General features: G+C 42.7%; 1 protein-coding gene across 1 annotated transcript; it reads left to right on the forward strand.

The window, feature by feature from the left end:
- Positions 1-356: 356 nt before the first annotated feature.
- On the forward strand, positions 357-23167 carry LOC114091394 (vomeronasal type-2 receptor 1-like). Its single transcript, XM_027933864.2, has 6 exons — positions 357-598; positions 5431-5722; positions 7906-8778; positions 12730-12957; positions 18913-19036; positions 20162-23167. The coding sequence occupies exons 1-6, from the start codon at positions 357-359 to the stop codon at positions 21142-21144; spliced, it is 2742 nt and encodes a 913-aa protein (XP_027789665.2). The 3' UTR covers positions 21145-23167.
- The last annotated feature ends 2 nt before the right edge of the window (positions 23168-23169 follow it).

The following is a 23169-nucleotide window of genomic DNA, read 5'->3' on the forward strand; positions in this document are numbered from 1 at the left end:
CCCTTTCTAACCCAAGTGAATGAAGGAGCCATGACCATGAAGGGGACAATCTCTCCAAAATAAATGGATCATTCAAGCCCCAAGGCCACTATCCTGTGATATGTACTGTTCCTAAGCATAATAGGGAGTTTTAGGAGGCTCTTCTTAAAAGGATCCCTTGGCTCCCGGTCCAGATCCATAAATTGCAAGTGATTGTGAGGAGTTGCATCTGAGTGAGGCCTGACAATTATGCAGCAGGTCACAGCAAGCCGAGCCCACTGGGACCTGACACGGCACCGTGCTGCTCCACCAGGGTGCCTGCCCAAAGCCTGCATGATTTCAACACTAGCCGCTTTCCCCAGACTCGCCTTGGTAACATGGCCAGCAGAAAGTGGTGTTTGGTCCTAGGACTCCTTGCATTTTTATGGGCTGGATTGGCCTCTGAAGGCTCAGAAAAGCAAGAGGAAGAGACCTGCAGGTTGCTGGGCAGGTTTGATTTGAACGGATATGTAGATGCCCAGAATCATTCACTTGTTATTGGAGGACTGTTTCCCATCCACGCTAGGACCATCCCACCAAACGAATCTATTTTGGAGCCAGTATCTGCCAAATGTGAAGGGTAAGCTGTTCTTTCAGGCCTCTTTTTACATCTGCTACAGGTGGTGGGGGGAGGGCAGGCCTGGGGTGAGTCTGGATCTGCAGCCAGGACTCTCGTTCTGACGTTCTCTGACTCAAGAGAGATACTTCACCCTTCTCAGCCTGTTTCTCCAACGTGGGCATTCTGGGATTGTTTAGAACCTGGAAAAGCTCAGTGTTGAGGGTCTTTTCCCACTTGGTTAGAACCAAGGTAGATTTTGTATGATATGGAACACTGCACCCAGAGGGTGGTCTGTGGGCCTGCAGTGTCAGCTTCCCCGAGAGCCTGTCAGAAATGTAACCAGGTGGTGCATCTAAGGCCTGCTGGATCCGAGTCGGGTTTGGGCAAGACCTCCTGTTGATTGACATGCACATTAAGATTTGAGAAGCACCGATGTGAAGTCTCGCAATGTCAGGCTTCATTTTTAATTGCTATAGACTAAAACTCTCCTTACGTGAAATGTGCAGTGCAGAATACTGAATTATTTCTGAGCTAATGCTCATGGAGAGCTGGAAGGCTCCTCCCCTACTCACCTTTGTCCTGTCAGGAACCGGGATCCATGTCTAATCATCTTAACTGGCTAGTGGTCCACGCGAGGGAAGCTAAGAGGGGCCTCACACACGCCTGCAACCACATACGTGCACACACACTTCACAGATGCACAGAGGAATGAGTACCCACTATTCCACTGCCATAGCAAGGCAGCTCCTTTTGTCTTTCTATATTCTTTCTTGGTGCATTTTCAAATGCATCTATAGTTCTTAAATGGTTGTGACATAGCACAGACGCAGTTCTATTTTGGACACTTGGTGTTGTAGAAGGAGTGTTTCCATGATGCTGTAGGGTAGCTGGGATCGTGAGTGCATGTTGTAAGAATGTTAGCCACCTCTTACACCATGAAACCTTTACGGACCGCAACTCCTTCCCTTTGGTCATCTGTCATGCTGCGTATCTGAGATGTTATCAGAGGGCAGGAAGGGCTGTCCTGTTGTGGGCAAGAGGAAAGGATTGCAATCAGTCCTGCTTATCTCTTTCTAGACTGAACTGTTTTCCATTCCTGCAGTGACGCAGTGGAAGGCAGAGGAGGGAGGCTTTTTCTTACTGCTACGTTAATAGAGTCAGTTCATTATTCATCACACTCGTTTTCACTTCTTCTATCCTTACTGACAAAATGTAAGAGTTTGTCATATGTAGGGCACTAATACTTCATGGATGGAGTCACTCTATTCTGCACTCTTCATTGGAACTTTGGAAGGTGATTTTCCAAGCAAGCCTAGATGGAAAAGCCAGTGCACCTATTTTTAAATACAAATTCATCGGCCCCTTAAAAATATTTTGGCATATCCACTGTGGTTGGAATAGTGGTGAGAAGTAAGTACATTCCATTTTAAAATAATTCCTTCATCAGGGTTATTCTAGGATTTGCTTCATCAGTGCGATCAGGACTTGAGTGGTTATTGCTGGGCCTTACAAGTATTAGAAACATTTCAGAATCAGAGCTTCATGATCCACTTTCACCATAACAGCCACAGTGCTTGCTGTCAGTAGGGGGCTCAGCATTCTCCAGGCTTCTTGGGATTCCTCTGTGCAGGGCAACTTTTCCTGTGCTGGGGGAGGCCTCGTGGGAGGCCTAGTCTGTGTGGCACTCGAAAGCCAGGCTGGGCCAGGCTGGGGATAATCTCATTAGGGCAGTGTTAACCTTTACCCATAACTGATTCAAAAATTCACTTTGGGGTTTGGAGAAATCTCATTATAGAATTGAGCTTTGGTTGGCCGTCAGCTAGGTATGTGGGAGAGGAAGACTTTAAAAACGTTGCTCAGAGCAGAGGAAGACAAGGGCATGGAAGAAGGAGGGAAGTGTTGGAATTCCTTGTGGTTGACCTCCATGAGGGCAGGATTCAGAGGGCTTTTCTGTGGTGGGGGGCAATAAAGGTATAGATTATATACTAATACTGTGAATATCATAATAGAAATCAATGAGAAAATATCTCAAATACAACCCTTCCCGCAATTATTCTGGTCTCATTTAAAAAAAAAAAATCTCTGTGAATCCTTATCCAAATGTTCATATACTTCATGTGTAGCTTTAATTATAGAAGCAATTTTGCATATGCCTGTTTAACTTAACACTATATTCACCCTGCAATGTGAGTTCCTTAACTAGAGGGTTTTTTTTTTTTTTTTGTATGTTTGTTTTGTGGTGCTGAGATTGAACCTGGGCCTTCATGTGCTAGGCCAGGGCTCTATTACTGAGCTACATCCCCAGCCTAATTATAGTTTTGTTACTGGGAAATGTTCACACAGTTGGTGTCCTACTGCTCCAGTTCTCCAGTGTTATCAACATTGCCATGGCGGTCATTCAGGGGAGACAGCATTTTCCCTTGGGAAGGGCTGTGTCTTCAAACATCTTCTCAGGGATGGAATTGCTAGTTCAAAGCAGGTGAATGTTGTTCTAGCTCTTGAAGTGTATCGTATTATTTTAAGGAAGACATGGCTATATTTATTTATTTTTCTTTTTATTTCTATATGACAGTGGAATGCATTACAATTCTTATTACACATATAGAGCACATTTTTTCATATCTCTGTTCACAAAGTATATTCACACTAATTTGTGTCTTCATACCTGTACTTTGGATAATAATGATCATCACATTCCACCATCATTAATAACCCCATGCCCCCTCCCTTCCCCTCTCACCCCTCTTTTCTATCTAGAATTCATCTATTCCTCCCATGCTCCCGCTCCCTATCCCACTATGAATCAACCTCCTTATATCAAAGAAAATATTCAGCATTTGGTTTTTTTGAATTGGCTAACTTCACTTAGCATTATCTTCTCTAACTCCCTCTATTTACCTTCAAATGCCATGATTTTATTCTCTTTTATTGCTGAGTAATATTCCATTGTGTATATATTCCATTTTTTTTTTATCCATTCATCTACTGAAGGGCATCTAGGTTGGCTCCACAGTTTGGCTATTGTGAATTGTGCTGCTATAAACACTGATGTGGCTGTGTCCGTGTAGTATGCTGTTTTTAAGTCCTTTGGGTATAGACCGAGGAGAGGGATAGCTGGGTCAAGTGGTGGTTCCATTCCCAATTTTCCAAGAAACCTCCATACTGCTTTCCATATTGGCTGCACCAACTTGCAGTCCCACCAGCAGTGTAGGAGTGTACCTTTCCCCCCACATCCTCACCAACACTTATTGTTGTTTGTCTTCATAATAGCTGTAGAAATTTATTTAGTGGCCCAGGTAAATTTGGAAAGTAGCCTCCTGGATGATGAACCCTCAGTGCTCTGGTTGCTCCCTCTAGCTTCCTCCCCTGTTCCTGCCCTGACCACTCCTGGCTCCCTCCTTCACCCACACCCACCACTCTTCCCATCCCTCCAGTGTTGCATATCCTCTGGTCCTGGCGCCTCAGGTCCCTTCTGCCTGCAGGGTCCATCCCCTATCCACAGGTTACCCTTGAAGTCCAGCATGGCTGGGGACCCCTCCAGGCGGGGCATTGCGCCCACCCCCATCTCCTGGCTTACCATTTTGAGCTACGATTGCTTGGCTCTTTTTTTTTTTTTTTTTTTTTTTTGCGATTACTGTTTCTTTACCTAAATTGCACTTTGTCCATTCTGTTCACTGTCATGTCTAGAGGGTCTAGAGCCAATAACTGGATGGTCAGTGAAAAAGGAAACAAGGCTAAAAACCCAAATAAAGAGAAACATTCCAATCTGCCAACAAGGCAATTTGCTATCAGGTATTTAATTCAAAACTATTTTTTTTTTGAGCAGGGGACAGAGGGTTAAATACTATAGCTATCAAAGATATTACGAGAAAGAGTCATCTTGGGGACTTGCTTTCTAACAGGTTAGATCTCAGAATTTGGTTAGAACTCAGAAAAAAGAAAGGGGAATAGAATATATATTCCCCTTTCTTTTTTCTGAGAAGCAATGAAGAAAAATGGGGTAATAAACTGCAAAAGAAATATTCCCCTTTTAATGTGTGGAAATGGAAGGAGTGTGTCTTGTCTGTGGTGGTGAGCATAGCAAGAAGATGTATTTAATTAAACATCACTCAACATTAGTAATCAAGGCATGGCAGGAAAACTATATGATAGAAGTACATAAAAGCAGGACAAAATATTTTATATTAGTATATCATATATAACATAATTTTAGTAAATTTTATAATTTAAAATTATATCTACAATATATGCTTTATTATATATTATGTAATTATATAATGTATTCTATAACTTATAATAAATCAATTTATAAATTTTATAATCTTAGAAATTGCACAGCATATGTTATACACTAATATATTCTTTTATGTATTCCTATCACAAGTACCTTCATATATTTATGTATTTTTTATAATGTTGATAAATGTCAGAAGAAAATAAGATGAGATAAGGAGGAGGAAATGAGAATCATACAGCACCAGGGCTGCCAGTAAGAGGGACACACATGTGTCAGGGGTCATGGGTACTTGGTTTGGTGAAGACAATTATGAACTTAATCATATTTTTATGAACAGAGACAACTGGCAGTTTGAAAAATTTCCAGCATATAAAAGATATATAGGGCAAGAAAATAGCCCAAAGTCACTTCCCAGCCTAAACAGTCAACCATGAATGCAATTTGTATGTGAATCTTTCAAGTTTATAACCATCTGAGAGACACTGACTTTGCTCAGGCAATGGAGATCCTGCTGACTTTGGGGAAAATACCATTATCACCCACTCAACTAAAAGCACCTTTTTCCTCCAAAGATCCCCCACAGACCCATGCCTTACAAAGCCTCTTTCCTTTCCAGGTTCAACTTTCGGGGATTCCGCTGGATGAAAACCATGATCCACACGATCAAGGAGATTAACCAGAGGAAGGATATTTTGCCCAACATCACTCTGGGCTATCAGATCTTTGACTCCTGTTCCACCATCTCTAAGACAATGGAGTCGGCCATGGTGTTCCTCACAGGGCAGGAAGAGAACAAGCCCAACATCAGGAACAGCACTGGGGCGTATCTGGCAGGAATTGTTGGATCAGGGGGGTCATCCTTATCGATCGCTGCTTCAAGAATACTAGGGTTGTATTTCTTACCTCAGGTATTCAGAATATGGTGCTGAGTATTTCAAATAAGTAGAAATGGAGTGTGTGGAAACTGCAGCCAATGACAAGGGGCCTGGGGGCAGCTGGGCCAAGCTGCAGAGCCACTACTGGCCCTCTGTTAGCCAGCGAGTGAGGATAGCTACTTAGAGGTGACCTGACATCTCACCAGGCACAATGCTCTGTGGAATTTCATAGTTGAGCAATTAATGCTGGCCGGTTGATTGTTGGATGCCATAAGATACTTATAATATAGGCATAATATAATATATATAATATACTTATAATAATAATAGCTTATTATTCATGACCCTGTTCATACACCGACATACTGAAATGGGCCTGGGAATTACACAAGATGAGTAGAGTTTTGGCATGCTGGCTTTACAGATTATTTTAAATTCAGAGAGAGTGACACCTTTCAACATAAGAATAGATGACATTAGGAAGGAAGAATGGATTACTAAGAAAATACAAATTGAGCTCTATAATTATTTCTAAGGATGGCTCATTAAAGTATTAATAGTGGGACTTATTAATGTGAATGCTGAGTAAGCATATTTGTGTCCCTGAACTAATGAGAGAATTGGAGATAATTGTAAAAAGAATCATTTATACAGTGTCTCTTATACAGCTGAAAATACAAGTTTAGGGGAAAAGAAAAATACTGAGGAGCAGAACGATTAGGACTGGTCAGGTGGCTCAGCCAGTAAAATCTCAGCTGCCAGGAGCTGCCTGTCCATCCAACACTAGCTGCAGGCCAAACACAGACCAGAGACCTCTACATGAAATTTTTCCCTTAATGTCTTGGAGTAAATCTGGAAAGAACTGAAAAGAAACCTGTTCACATTTGTTCTCATTCACTAATTTTTTTTGTATTGGAGATTGAACCCAGGGGTGCTTAATCATGGAGCCACATCCCCAGCCCTTTTAATATTTTGTCTTGAGATAGAGACTCACTGAGTTGCTTAGGGCAACACAAATTGCTGAGGCTGGCTTTGAACTCTTGATCCTCCTGCCTCAGCCCCCTGCCCAAGCACTGGGATTACAGTCATGCACCACTGCATGGGGCCTTATGCACTAAATTGAACAACATAAAATCTAGATTATCATCATCTGAATTTCACTCATGGAGAAACGAAGACACAGAAGATTTAGGTTACTCAAATCTAAGTCTACCATCTCACACTTATAAATTCCAAGGTCAGAACTGGGAATCAGGTGTCTTCGCTTCTTAAATGAGGTTCTTTCCTACGTTTGGCTTCTGTGCTGCTGCCTATGTGATTCTATAGGAAAATGTGGACTTCAGCCCGTGGAGCAGGGACACGGCAGAGGTGGAGCAGATGAACGTAGCAGCGGTCTGGCCCTTGTGGGGAATCCATAGGGTGGAGGTCTGAGATGAGAAGCAGACAACCCTACAGGTGTGATGGGTTTGTCACATGAAACAGGATAAGGGAGAATGTGACCTCAGCTCTTAAAGGCAGAGTCAGGGAGGTCAAGGGTCAGCTCCTGCAGAAATGCACAGCTCAGGCCTGGCCACCTGGCCTCCATTCCTGAGGGCCACCGATAGGAAACACATGTGAGGATCTCAGGCCAGAGGAGGAAGGAAGTCTGTGTGCATATAGAACGAGGATGGAGGGGTAGCCTCGAGCTGAGACTAAAGTGGCACTTTTTACCACCTTTCTCAAGATGAGTCTTAGGACCACATACTCACAAGTCTCAGCAGAAGGGACAAGGAAAGAGAAGAAGACATAAAGAAGGAAAATATAGAGGGGTTTGGTGGTGAAGTAGGTCTGCCGAATGGATTGAGCCTGCTCCCTCCTCGTGTGAGTGAGAAGTGCAGTCTGACAAGGAGCCCAGCTGTCCTGACTCAGGGGAGCATAGAAGGGCAGGTGACCTCCCTTTTAGTGCCATGACCCCACCTGTGGAGAGCAGTTGCTGAACGTCATCATCTTAAAAATTGGCCCCTCTAGCATCATGGGGTGGGCTAGGAGAAGGGTTGGTAGGGAGGACCAAGTGTTCCCTTCAGCAGTCCCCGTACTGAGCAGGGAGAGGAGGGATGTGAGGATAAAGGGAGGAGAGCTGCTGAGACCCTTCCCTTTCCATAAATATGTGCTGAAAACTTGTGACTGGAGATTTAGCTACTCTTTTCTAATCACTGCATGGATCTTTTCAATTGCAGGTGGGCTACGCCTCTTCCTGCTCCATCCTCAGTGACAAATTCCAGTTCCCAACTTATGTTCGCACAGTAGCCAGTGATAAGTTCCAGTCCATGGCCATGGTAAAGCTTATCCAGCACTTTGGTTGGGTCTGGGTGGGCACCATAGCAAGCGATGATGATTATGGAAAATACGGAGTAAAAATTTTTAAGGAACACATGGAGAATGCCAACCTCTGTGTGGCATTCTCTGAAACCATCCCCAAAGTCTATTCCAATGAAAAAATGCAAAGAGCCGTGCAGGCTGTAAAGAACTCCACGGCCAGAGTGGTCGTGCTTTACGCTTCTGACCTTGACCTCCATCCCTTCATGCTGGAGATGGTTCACCACAACATCACCCACCGCACGTGGATAGCAACCGAAGCGTGGATCACCTCAGCCCTCCTTGCCAAGCCCGAATACTTCCCATACTTCGGTGGAAGCATTGGATTTGCAATTCCAAGGTCTGATATACCAGGATTAAAAGAGTTTCTTTACGACATACACCCCAGCAGGGATCCAGATGATGTCCTGACCATTGAGTTCTGGCAGACCGCTTTTAACTGTACTTGGCCTAATAGCAGCGTTCCATACAATGTCGACCACAGGGTGAACATGACCGGTAAAGAGGACAGACTGCACAGCATGTCTGATAAGCTCTGTACTGGACAGGAGAAGCTGGAAGACCTTAAAAACACCTACCTGGATGTGTCTCAGCTGAGGATCACCAACAATGTCAAACAGGCTGTCTACACCCTGGCACATGCCCTGGATCACCTGAGCAGGTGTGAGGAGGGGCAGGGGCCGTTCATTCCAGGAAACACTTGTGCGTACATACCTGACTTTGATCCTTGGCAGGTAAGCTGTGCCTTCACTTCATGAGATAACTGGACAATTATAAGAATTCATGCTCTCAGCACTCTCAATAGATGTGATTTTACATCCTCAACTAAAACAATGGCTTGCTGGTGTCCTGAATGTACCTTTTTAAGTTCCCATCTGTTAACATAGTTACTAGTTTTGTGAAAGATTGAAACACCTCCTCCCCAAACAGTGCCTTAAACAAGATAGGGTTTCTTCTTCGCATGGATGAAATTTCAAGGTCAGTGTTCTAGGACTGAGAGAGGGGCTAGGGGACCTGCTTTCCTCTGGTGTGTTGCTCCAGTCACGGCCCAGGGCTTTGCCCCGTGGTCCACCATGGCTGCTTGGGCTTCCAAATCACGCCCATGTTTCAGGCAGCAGGAAGGAGAAACAGCAGACACGCGTGCTCCTCCATCGAGGATTCTCCCTGGAAACCCCACACAACCCTCTTGACATCCCAGGAGCCAGATGGCCACATCCAGCCTCAGGGGAACTGGAGATGTGGTCCTCAAAGGGTGTGGGAGGACATGGCCTGCCTGCTAGGATCTGCCCTTCCTGCCCCTGGCCGATGTTGCACAACTCCTGTTGGGACAGAGCTATTGAGTGGTGTCACCAGGACATACGTGCCCCAGGGGCTTCCCTGCCTTTCTTCTTCAGTGTCTCCCCTCTTTCCCTGAAATGATCGGGCAAGATATCCCTGGGCTGGCAGGGTCAGCCTGGGATGCAGGCCCTGTGGGCACCTGTGGCTCTCTTGTCACCCCTTCCTTCCTTGACCCTCACCTCCTGTAGCCCTAAATTGTCATCTAATAGAATCTACAGTGGCCAGGACAACTGCACCCTCCTTTTTGCTTTTATTTGCAAATTATTTGTTTCTGTGTCCAGGAACCGGCCCATATTTTTAAGAATGTTTTTCATTTGTCTCGTTTTCCCTCACCATTAGGTCAAGGCCCGTGCCTCCCACAGGAGGTTTCTGATGTGATTGTCTCTTGCTATCAGGGACGTTAACTTTGGCCACTTGGTTACAGCAACGTCACTGTGTTTTTCTACTGTGAAGTCACCATGTTTCCCTTTAACAATTCTTTTTGTGGGGCAATATTCTGAGGCTCTGAAAGTGGCCTGTTTCCCTCACACCTTTGCCTACACATCTTAACTTCCATTGACGATTCCTCTTAATCACGCAGTGTTGTTTGGAAAATGATGATTTTTCTATTTCCCTCATTCCATCTGTATTTTTTAGCTGGGATTCTGCTCCTCCCTCACAGACCTGTTTTATCAATATGGACTCAGGGATATATTTTTTTAAAGTCTATGAGTAAAAATCCATAATTGTCATTATTTATTTTGTTGCTCTACATTTCCTAGCTTTGACCTTGGGAGCCACTCTGAGTTGGCTCTTGTTTCCTTTGGACATGTCCCGGTCATTTCCTTACTTTCTGGACCCCCAAGATGTCCCATGCTCATCTAGTGTCCACCCAGCTTTGTGGTCAGCCACTTTCCTGTTTCCATTAACTGAAGAATGTACCTGAGTGCACTCAGGACCTGAGTGCGAGGTGTGCTCATTGTTACTAAAGAAGTCGTGATCAGTGCAAAGAGAGAAATGAAGTCATGCCAAAGGGGACTCTCTTCATATTAACAGAGGTCCTCTGGGTACGCCTTCTATCATAAAGAGAACCCTTTTGTATGGCGAGTAAACTTCTAATTTTTTATTTGAACATTTTAATATTAAATTTAACTTTGCTCAAAGCGCAAAGTTTTTGGAAGCATTGCAAAGAAAAGAGTCTCTGGCGAGGCTCCAGGGAACACAGGGTTTCAGGGTGAAAGTTGGTGGGTGAGTCTGTTAGGTGTCCATGTTCCTTGATCTAATCCCATGTCAGCTGTAGAGTGTTAATACAGACATTTACTCAACTTCCTAGAGGTATCAGGATACAACTTTATATTTGTTTAAAACCCAGATAACTATGCACTCTGTGCTCCTTCTCCTTAGTTCACCCCATTAGATGACTTGGTCTGAAGTATATATTTGGAAGGCTTTTTTAGTCTTGTGTTTGGACATTTCTAAATTCTCTCCCTGGGGTGGTGTTAGGGAGCTGTGTCCTACCATTTAAGGACAACAGACAGAGGGACGTGTGGACGGGTCTCCCTAGGGAGAGTGCCTTGGAGTATCTCCTTGTTGGACTCTGGTGAAGATGAGGAACGAAGGAACAGAGTCCCTCCCCACTGACCTGACAGAGTCGCCTGCTGGGAACTCCCGTGTGGATTGCATGTGGATTTCGAAGGGTTGCAAGAAACAAGGGAGACACGAGGCCACGTGACCTGGTGTGGTCTTCGTGGTGGGCGGTGACTGCAAGACTGGCCTTGGGGTACTTGCTGAGGAAGGGCTGTCAGGTGTGTGACCCTGACCCCCAGACAGAGGCAGTGGGGACCTTTGTCCTCTTCCCACAGACAGGAACCTGGTGCTTGCTTAGTGCATGCCTTACCCAAGGTCATGGGACATGAAAAAGCCAAGGGACTCCAGATGGCCAGACACTGACCGCCAGGCCTAGTTTGTGCCGTTCCTGGTGTGTGGGCTGGTGGCTGGACTTGGTGGACTTTACCAAGACCCGATGTCTCCCTGTGCAGACTGGTCACCTCGGCATAGAGAATGCATGCTCCTCCCTCCCTAGGGCTGGCTGGGAGAGGCAGGCTTGAAACAGGAGCGATTTTCTCAGAGGGTCCCTGTAGATCCTTCTGTGGGGGCAGAAAATGTCCCACCCTCTGTCCTGCCCTTGGCCTGGCTCTTCTGTGCATCCTCGTCCCTGGAGCCCTGCAGGACTTCAGGATGTACAGACATGTTATTGCTTTGGCTTAGACTCTCCTTGTTCCAAGTAATTACCAGGCTCATTCCTATTCATCTTTTTAAATCCAGCTCAGGTGGCCACTTTGGGGAGGTGAAAAATTCCTGTTTCTGCTAAGACAATTGTTGGCCAATCTCTTGTCCCTGCCTTTCCCAGAAGCAATGTAGACCACCTGAGTGCCACCGTTGAGATGGTCTAGTCTTACCACTAGGCCGTCAGCTCTGCAAGGGCAGGGAAGAGGTCTTTGTGACCTTGTGTCTCCAGCACCAATACCTCGGGCAAGGAGGGGTGGAGGTGGGAGTGTAGCCTGCTGGTATCTATAAGTTAAAATAGTCTCCCTTCCCTTGATGTGGAGGCATTAGGAGCTATTTGACTCCACTATGCCTTAGTAGAAACCAATGTCATCCCCCCCAAAAAAAATGCAATTAGAATTTTCTAGTGACCAAATTTAAAAAACAACAACAAAGAAAAATAATTGGATTTAATAATCCATGTAGCCCTGGGAGGGAGGCAGGGGAGTGGCATGAGGATAGGAAAGATGGTGGAATGATATGGACATCATTTTCCTAGGTACATGGATGATTGCACCATGGTGTGACTCTACATCATGTACAACCAGAGAAATGAAAAGTTGTGCTCCATTTGTGTACAATGAATCGAAATGCATTCTGCTGTCATGTATAACTAATTAGAACAAACAAAAAAAATTCAGTATCTCCAAACTAATGTTACCATTCTATCATAATTATAATTATAATTTTGATATTATATTATCATAATTTGATAATATAATATCAAAATTATAATGTGAAGTTAAGAACAATATAGTTCACATTCTTCTTTAAAAACTTAGTTTTTGTCATGTAGTGTACATTTTATACTTATAACGTATCTTAATTTGGCCAACTACCTTTCAAGTTGGATTTGGATTTGTTAGACGTGGCTAAAAGTGATTGATGGATCGTACAGTGAAAATATAGAAGAGGAAAAAATATCATTCCATGAGTTAGGTGGGAGATTGAAATTGTTTTCCTTCTGAAGCTCTGATTTCCAGACAATTAAATTTTTACAAATTGCTTTTCCCCCTATTGTCCCCCCCCCCCCCCCCCCGCAGCTAATGTTCTATGTGAAGACGGTTCAGTTTACAACCCATGATGGAAAGACAATACAGATTGATAAGAATGGGGACGTGATGGGACACTATGACATCCTAAATTGGCAATTAGATGATAATGGAGAAATTGCCTTCATGAAGGTTGGAGAATATATATTTACAGAAAATAAGTTTGAACTTGTTTTCACAAAGAATTCGACAATATTTTGGAACACTGAGTCATCACAGGTTAGTTGCTCTGACTTTCTATTTTGTTTGCATAGAAAATTGCATTTCTATATTAGTTTAGGCACTAATGCAGTAAAAAGAAGTCATTTTCTTCAAATTTAAATTTAATTTTACCAAGTACAGTATACCTTGACTCTATGTAGATTCAGATATTTTTATTTTTTGAATATTTTCTCGGAGTGTAGTTTTTTAAAAATATTTTATTAATTGTCAGTGGATCTTTGTTTACATGCGGTGCTGAGAATCAAACCCAGGGCCTCACATATGCTAGGCAAGTGCTCTGCCATGAGCCCCAGCCCCAGCCTGGATTACAGTTTTGAATATCAGTTTTACCATTTTGTTTTCTTCTTCCAGGACTCCAGTTGTACTTATGTTTGGCCTCCTTTATCTTCCACTTCATATACTTTCTCACCCACTAGTTCCGCCCTTTTCTTTATCTCATTCTCTTTGTTATTTTCTTGCCTTTATTCAATGATTCTCCATTCAATTTCCATGGAACTATGTTCTTTCTTGAACCCCTTTGTTGTGGCATGGAACTGGAGCGTCCCTCATATGTTGAAGGCTGGGTCCTCAGGGTGTGATTGGATTCTGAGAGCTCTGACTGCATCAGTGGATCAATACATTTGGGGGTGGAAATTGTCAGCAGGGAGAAGTAGGTCACAGAGGCCAGCCCTGGGGCCTTGGCCCCTTTCCTGCCTCTAGCTGCCATGAGCTGAGCAATGGTGTTTCCCTCACCTCTGGCCTAAAGCAATGGTGTCAAATGACCGTGAACTGGAACCTCGGAAACCATGGGCCAAAATAAGTCTTTCCTCCTTCAAGTTGTTTTCTTGGGTATTTTTCATAGCAACAAAAAGCTGAACAACACACCCTCGTTATTTCTATATTAGTTTCTCAAGTGTTTTGGACTTTTTTCTTAAGTTTATTTTCTGAGTAAAGTGATTTTTTTTTCATTTCTTCCAAATTCGTATTTTTTAAGTTCTTATTATTCTTAAATTTATTAATTTATTTTTTGAATTTTAAAATTTCTTGTTTTGAAATTTAAAATTTACTTTTAACTGACACAAAATATAAAACCTTTGAGATTTATGGAATAATATGTAATATTTCAATACCTGTATTTATTGTGTAATATTTATGTCAGGTTAAACATATCTCTCTGTCTCCTCGTTTTTTATTTCCTAATGGTGAAAACATTAAAAATCCCTCCTTTTTTTGGTACTGGGAATTGAACCCATGGCCTTGTGCATGCAAGGCAAGCAGTCTACCAATCAAACTATATCCCCAGCCCCCCAAATCCCTTCTTTTATCTCTTTGAAATATCAGCACATGATTGTTATCTGTAGTCAACAATAGTGAACCAGAACTTCTTCATCCTAACTGTAACTTAATGCCCATTGACCAACCTTTCACCATCTCTCCCTGGTCTCTGGTAATCACCAAAGTTTCTATGGATCAACTTTTTAACTCCTACATATGGAAACAGTGGCACTTGCCTCTCTGTGCCTGGCTTTGTTTTGCTTACCATCATGACCTCAAGTTCCATCTATGTTGTCACAAATTCCATTTTTTATGGCTGAATAGTATTCCATTGTGCATATATGCACCACATTTGCATCATTCGTTCAGATGATGGACACTTAGATTGTTTCTGTTTCTTGGCTATTGTGGATAGTGCTGCAAGAAACATAGGTGTGAAGATACCTCTTCAACATACTGACTTCATTTCCTTTGGATACATGCCACCAGGAGTAAAATTGATGGATCATATGATAGTTCTATTTGTTAATTTTTGAGGGACCTCAGTATTTTCCATAATGACTGCTATAATGTCCCTTCCCATCACCAGCAGGCAAAGGTGCCTTTTTCTTCACATGCTCACTAGCACTGCCTTTTGTCCTTTTATAATAGCCATTCTTATTGGAGTGAGGTGATAACTTATTGTGGTTTTGATTGGCATTTTCTTGATGACTAGTGATTTTGAACATTTTTTCACATACCTTTTGTCTATTTGTATGCCTTCTTTTGAGAAATATTTTATTTAGGCCTATAGCCCATTTTTAAATTGGGTTATTTGGTTTTTGCTATGCAGTTTTTGGAGCACCTTCTATATCCTGTTTATAGACTTTTAGCATATGTATAATTTGCAAGTATTTTCTCCCATTCTGTAGGTTGTCTCTTCACTCTGTTGATTGTTTCCCTTACTCTACAAAGTTAGTTTTTTTTTTAAGTAAAAAAACCTTAAATATGATGTAGGTCCATTTGTATATTTTGGCTTTTGTTTCTTGTGCTTTTCAGCTCTTGTCCAAAAAATTGCCCCTTCCAAAGTCTTCAAGCATTTCTTTGTTTTCTTCTAGTAGTTTTTTAAATGCTTTACATTTAAGTCTTTAATCCATTTGAGTTGGTTTTTGTAACTGATGAAGATAAGGATATGCTTTCATTTTTCTGCATGTGGATATTTATGTTCCCAGTACCATTTATTGAAAAGACTTCCCTCTCTCCAATGTGTGTTCTTAGCATCTTTGTTGAAAATCAGGTGGCTATAGATGCCTGGATTTGCTGTCAGGCTCTCCATTCTGTTCCCTTGGTCTATAGTCTGTTTTTATGACAATATACCATGCTGGTTTGATTCCTATATTTTTTATAAGATTTTGAAGTTTGGTAGTATAAAGCCTCTGCTTTGTTCTTTTTTTTGTTAGAGATTGCTTTGGATACACACACACACACACACACACACACACACACACACACACACTGGTTCCACATGAATTTTAGGACTGTTTTTTCTAGACCTGTGAAGAACATCATTTTATTTTAGGTCACTTTAGATAGTATGGGCATTTTAACAATATTGATTCTTCCAATTCACAATCACAGGGTATCTTTCCATTTTTCATTTCTCTTTGATTTCTTTCATAGATGTTTTATTGCTTTCTTTATAAAGATCCATCACCTTTTTGGTTAAATTTATCTTCAGGCACTTTACTTTTTTAGCAGTTATTGTAAATGGATTGCCTTCTTGATGTCTATTTCAGATCATTGACTCTCAGCATACAGCAGTACTACTGATTGTTGAACATTGACTTTATATCCTTCTACTTTGCTCAATTTATTTACAACTATTAATTCTAATAGTTTTTGGTGGAATCTTTGGGGTTTTCTATATATAAGATTTGTCGTCTGCAAGCAGTGACAATCTGACTTCCTCTTTTCTAATTCTGATGCCTGTATTTTCTTACCTGATTGCTCTGGCTAGAACTTCAACAGAAGTGGTAAAAGTGGGCATCCTTGTAAGGTTCCAGATCTAGATAGCTTTCAGATCTTCCCTGCTCAGTAGGACAGTAGCTGTTGACTTATTATTATGTGTGGCCTTTTCTCTGTTAAGGAGCACTCCTTCTATACCTTATGTGCTCAGAATTTTTATCATGAAAAGGTTCTAGATTTTATCCAAGGTCCTTCCTGCATCTTGGAGATGATTATAAGGGTTTTGTCCTCCTTCAGTAGATGTGCCTGTCATGTTTGTTCATTTGCATATGTCAAACCATCCTTGCATCCCTGGGATGAATCCCATTTGACAATGTGCTGTGGAATCCAGTTGATTTGTATTTTTTGAGGTTTTCTGCAGGTATGTTCATCAAGGATATTGGCCTGTAACTTTCCTTCTTTGTTGTGTCCTCGCCAGGTTTTTATCAAGGTAATGTTGGCGTTGTAGAATGAGTTTGGGAATATTCCCTGCTCTTCTTTCCAAAAAAATTTTTGGAAAATTTTTTTTAATTGATATTAGTTCTTCTTCGAATTCCCATTCCATTGCAACAGTGGGGCGGTTGGTATGCAGAACTGCAGCTCTGATATCTCACAAGAGAAGAGGTTGGTAAGCTGGAGACTGGTCTCTGGCCTACAACATCAAGATGAAGCCTAGGAAGTATTGGTGACAGTTAAGCAGAAACCCTGTCACTTACCAGAAGTTAAGAAGAAACTGTTACTTACAGACAGTGGACTTTTTTGATCTTTAAGGAAGTATTATTCCAGGGAAAGTAGAACTATTGAGCTTCTGTTAATCTATTTTAGTGTCTGCTCCTGGGTGACCTGGCCGTTCCTCAGTTCGGCTCTTGTGAGTCGTGGGTAAGCATGGATCACTGTACTAAGATGACTTTAACTCTCCAGGGTAAATATCAGTTTCTAAACACGGCGGGAGGAGTCTCTGTGAGGTGAGTGGGCTGGAAGCTGCCAGATCATCATGGTTGAGAATAGGTGTGATGGTGAGAGACGGCGCAAATAGGCACCGCCTCATTGTTCATGATGGTTCTTTAAATAAAGGCACACGGAGAGCTCTTTCCATAGACTGGAGTGAGCGAGAAGTCCATCACAATCTGTGGGGATTTCATTGTTTATCTTTCAGAATTTGAGAGTGCCTTGGTGTCACTCCCTTTTGGACTAGCTACTCCTCAAAGTGCTTTGAAAATATCATCTATATCTGTCATCTGCCTGTCTATCTAGCCACCATCTATCATTGTTTGAAAACTTACAGGAAGCTTATCTATTATGGGTGCATACTTCTGTAATCTTTTACCATAACCTAGCCCAGAGATTTCTAATATTTTCTGTTATCTAGGATTGACTTTGAAAGACTCAACATACAATAATTCTGGTTTACAAAATAAATATGAATGTGATTATTCACTTTTCAAAATGAATCTTTGCTTAGTGGAGAATAAATTTTATCTCCCTTCTTTACAGGAAACTTTCCCAATAGACTAAGATATAAACTGATTCATACATTGTATTGATTCTGGATTTCAAAGTGTACATCCTCATAGAATAGAAAGGGGGCCTGATTTCACTATTGAAATTTTTAAACCTATTGTTTTAGCCAGCTTTTTTTGCTGCTGTGATCAAAAGACCTGATAAGAACAATTAGAGGAAAAGTTTATTTGGGTCTCAGTCCATAGACAGCAGGTCTTCAGAGGTCTCAGTCCATAGACAGCAGGCTCCATTCCTCAAGACTTAAGATGAGGCAGAACATCATGGCAGAAGTGTCCTGGAGGGAAGAGCCTCAAGACATGGTGATCAGGAAGCAGAGACAGACTCTAGTCACCAGATACAGAATACATACCCCAAGGGCACGTCCCCAGAGCCCACCTCCTCCAGCCACTCCCCACCTGCCTTCAGTTACCACTCAGTCCCATCAAGGATTGATTCACTAATTGGGTTAAGGTGCTCATAACCCATTCATTTCAGCTCTACACCTTTTTGCATTGTCTCACACATGAGCTTTGGGGGATGCCCCCCATCCAAACCACAGCACCCATTTAGCAAGAAAACATCCCAGCAGGTGCCTTTTCTGCCTTTCTTTCTGCTTTCCCAGTTTTTTTTTATATCAAAATAAGTGTATTTTTCAATAAAGCATTTATAAAGTCATCTTTGTTTAGTTATATTGAGAAAGGGTGTTTAGTTTCCTGTATAAATGACAAAGAACAATCATTTATTGGTTTATTTTCATATCTACTAAACACATTAGTCCATCATCATTCTTTTCTTTTCTTTATTGACCTTTCATGACTCATCTTTGACTTTAAGGTGATGTTGGGATGACCTTGCTGAAAACAAACATTTTTCAGGTTTGCAAGATGGTTCTTGGGGTCACAGGTCTCCCCCAAATAGGAGCACACTTGTCAAATGGTTCCCTCCTAGAGCCCCAGGGACAGGGAGCTTTGCCTGATCCCCAAGAATAGAAGGAACTAGCTTTAGGATTAGCTTTGCCTTTCTAGAGGCAACGACCAGACTGTCCTTCAGCAAAAGTTCTCTCTAGACCCTCTATGTGGTTGTTCTCTCTGTTATTGTCATCCAGCACCCTGGGTTTCCAAGGATACCACGAAGCTTCCATGGGAATCCAATGGGAGCTTTCTTGGTCTCACAAGTGGCAGAGCTGTCTGTGTCATGTCTGTTTGTCTTTGCTAGCTTCCCCATTCCGTCTGTACTGACGTGTGTCCTCCCGGAACGCGGAAAGGGATTCGACAGGGGGAGCCCATATGCTGCTTTGAGTGCATCCCATGTGCTGACGGATATGTGTCAGAGAAAGCAGGTACCACGGTCACTTTCTCATGGATGTCAAAAAGTGTTACATTAACTGTGCTGGCAAAGAGTTTCCTTGGAAACTTTTATAAGTAGATGTGAACAATTTATAATGAAAATCATTAAAACCCATCAGATCATTGGCTGTTCTGTGTAGAATGAAACAGAACAGAACAATAACACTGGGTTTTGGTTCCGAAGCTGCTACAGTGGGGAAAAGACACATAACTGAGAAGTTAATAAGGAAAATTCAAAACAAAAGATGTGAAATGTGCAATATGAATAATTAAATTCATAAGAAGTCTTTAAACTCGTTTATGAGCTAGGTTAAATCAGAAAAAAGATTACTTACAGTTCTACATTCTACTTAGTTTTCTGTAATTTGGAACCATGAGATCTAGAAGTCCATAGGTTTGCTGGGTGTGATGGTGCACACCTGTAATCCCAGAGGCTGAGGCTGAGGCTGGGGCAGGAGGATAGCAAGTTCAAAGCCAGCCTCAGCAAAAGCGAGGTGCTAAGCAATTCAGAAGTGAGGTGCTAAGTGACTCAGTGATATCTTGTTTCTGAATATAATACAAAAAAAGGCTGGGGATGTGGCTCAGTGATTGAGTGCCTGAGTTCAATCCTGGGTATCAAAAAAAAAAAAAAGACAATAGGCTTAAGGTCGTAGTACTTCAAGTGTGGACTCTGTAATCATCACTGCATGAACTCCTCATTTCAGCACTAAAAATGCTAGCTTTTAAACTAACCGAGTCCTCGTCACACTCCTCTTGATTGTTTCACCTCAGTAATCAATTTTCCTCTCATGGATTGTTCTTAGCTCATAAGGATACATATCTCCTTTCTCAATAGACCATTGGAGAAAAAAGAAAGGGACCTGATACCTGGCGAGACCAATGGGACAGGTTGACATTGAGAAGGGGGACTAAATTTTTAAAATTAAAACTCACTCCCCGTCTGTGATAACGGCACGCTCTGAAGCCGTGTTATCACGACTTCTTTTGAGAGGTCATGAACATTCCACAGAAGGGATTTTCAGTGCATCCTTGCTGCAGGCCCATGGCTGCTCTGGGCTCCTCCCAGAGATGGGGACACTGGCCTTCCCTGCAGTCCACCTCTGTCCTTTGCTCCGTAGGTCAACGGGAGTGTGAGCCGTGCAGTGAAGACTACTGGTCCAACGTGCAGAAGAGCCAGTGTGTGCTCAAGGAGGTGGAGTTCCTCGCCTACAATGACGCCCTGGGCCTCACCCTTGCCGTCCTCGCCGTCTTTGGGGCCCTGGTGGCCTTGGCGGTCATGGTGGTGTATGTGGTGCACAGGCGCACGCCCCTGGTCCAGGCCAATGGCCGGGAGCTGAGCCTCCTCACACAGGCTTCCCTGGCCACCACGGCGCTGTCGTCCATGCTCTTCATTGGCAAGCCGTGTACCTGGTCCTGCATGGCCCGCCAGGTCACGCTGGCCCTGGGCTTTTCCCTTTGCCTGTCTTGCACTCTTGGAAAGACTCTTTCTCTCTTTTTTGCCTACAGAATCTCCAGATCCAAAACCCGACTCATATCCATGCACCCCATTTGTCCAAAGATCATTGTGTTGCTCTCTGTTCTGGTGGAGATCGGCATATGCACAACCTACTTGGTATTTGAACCCCCAAAGGTTTACAAGAACATGGAATCCCAAAACATAAAGATCATTCTGGAATGTGATGAAGGCTCTCTGGAATTTCTGTGCTTCACATTTGGGGTCGATGTCTTCCTGGCCTTGCTGTGCTTTCTTACAGCCTTTGTGGCTCGTCGGTTGCCAGATAATTATTATGAGGGGAAGTGCATCACCTTCGGGATGCTGGTCTTTTTTATTGTCTGGATTTCTTTTGTCCCTGCTTACTTGAGCACCAAAGGCAAGTTCAAGGTGGCTGTGGAGATATTTGCCATTTTGGCATCTAGCTATGGCTTGTTGGGTTGCATGTTTGCTCCCAAGTGCTTCATTATTCTGCTGAGGCCAGAGAGGAACACGGATGAGGTCGTAGGAGGGAGAGTCCCCACTGTAGATAGGAGCATCCAGCTGACCTCAGCTTCAGTGAGCAGTGAGCTGAATAACACCACAGTGTCCACTGTTCTGGACCACTAGGGCTGAAGCTCCGTGTACCCCTCAGGACGACCATGGTGACGTTGCCTTTCGGGTGGCCCCTGCAGCAGCTGCCTGACAGCTCTGGATAGTGCTGTGGATTTGGGCTCTGGTGGTATATCTTAGCAAGGTGTGTGGAGTCTCATTCTGTAAGACACTAGCGAGGATTAGGATGCCCTTTGTTATTGAAATTGTAACTATTTCATTCAGATCTTTCATAATACTTAGGTTTAGGAGTGCATAGGAGAGGAGCTGAGAGGCACAAATGATAGAGAAAAACATTGGTTCTGGAATACTTCTTTGTTCTTAAACCATGAGTATCCGATCTAGACTTCTACATTAAACAAAGTCATCGGGTGAGGATCCAGAGAGACTTCTCCATATCCTGCTACTGTCTTTCCAGAACAGACAGCTTTTCTCTGACTGAGCTTAAGAATGGCAGCTTATAGGTGCTCCTTTGGAGCAGGGGGTTTGGATTATTCATGTTTCAAAGGACTCTGGCATAGAGAGAATATTGAAGGATTTGATGTCGACAAAACTTGTCCTTCTTGAAACGATAATGGAAATAGACAAGTTTCTCCCAGAGGGCAGGCGAGGCACCTGCTCAGACGCTCCTGGAGGAGAGCAAGTGGTGGAGTATGAGTTTCAAAGTAGCCCTCTGCTCGAAACACGAAGGCCAAGGGGATTAGGGTTCAGCACAGCACTTAAGGAGATGAGAGAGTGAGGACCTGGACAGCATAAAGGAGAAGAGAAAGAAGCAAATCTTTACCTAGAGCAGGTATTAGAACTTGAAGTGTTTTTTTTTGATAAATTGAATGACAGATATTTGCCCTCTGATTATGCAAGTTAACTGGAATTTAATCCCAATGTTAAAATGTTATAAAATGTTTTCAATCTTTGAGATATGGATTCTGAAAATGACCCATATGCCTTTGGAAGTATATAATATTGAACGTGAGGGAATTCAGAATCTGTAGAAATGCTGAGAAGCCAAAAGTGCATATGTGTATGTGACTCTAGGAATCTAACAGGATCAGAAAGAGCTCTCTCTTCAGGAGGACCTAGGGCTTGTGGATCTGAACGAAACTGGGCAGACTCGTGCAGGCTTGGGGGGCCAAAGTAGAACCCCAGTGACAGGCTTAGCAGGACAATTCTGTCAGGGACCTATTACTGATTTTTAAAGAAAGATCATTGCAGACCAAACCAAGGGGATGCACTTCCTAGGATTTTAGCAGAAAACATATTGAGGTTCAGCAAACTCAAAGTGATCACATTTGTTGGTGGTCCAGTGGCATCCCAGGGTTTCCTGGGCCAGCGTCCACTCACCCACCTGCCTCCCAGCTGTTGGACAGTGCTTCACCCCAAAGTCCTCAGAGTCATGAGAAGAATCCACATCAGAATCAAGAGCAGGGGTGTGGCTTTCTTTGCTGTCCATCCATCCATCCATCCATCCACCCATTCATTTCAGAAAAGAGAGATTTTTAAAAGTATAGAGCAATAGAAAGATGAATGTCTGTGAGCCCATGTCTTTTTCAGTAATGTACTCAGTGTCAGCAATCTCAACGACCCATCTTGACAGTTAAAAAACAGGCCGGAAGATGGCTTATGTTTAGTCACTCTGTCTATTTTATGTTCAAAATGCTTCAGTCTTGATGTAATCCATTTCTTCTCTGAGAAGTTGATTATTGAACATATGGTCTCTAATAAGACAACTCCAGAGGTCCATCTGGGTGACAATGAATACTCCATCATCTCCTTTCATACCATAGTGCTCAGTTACACTGTCTTGTCAGGCTGTGTTCTGTGCAAATGTTTTTTTTTTTTTTTTTTTTTTTCTGATCAGCAGGAGGTTTGGGAAATAAGAGAAGATAAATATTATAAGAAACAAAGCATCAATTGAACTTGCATGTTTAATGCTAACGTGTACTCATTCAACTTTGCAACTTTAAGGTATGACTGTTTATCTAAAATAGTGTGAAGCAATCACTAGTTGATTTGGTACACAATAAATTGTTAGAGAAACTGGTC

Source organism: Marmota flaviventris, chromosome 8 (assembly GCF_047511675.1).
Source record: "Marmota flaviventris isolate mMarFla1 chromosome 8, mMarFla1.hap1, whole genome shotgun sequence".
Lineage (NCBI taxonomy): Eukaryota > Metazoa > Chordata > Mammalia > Rodentia > Sciuridae > Marmota > Marmota flaviventris.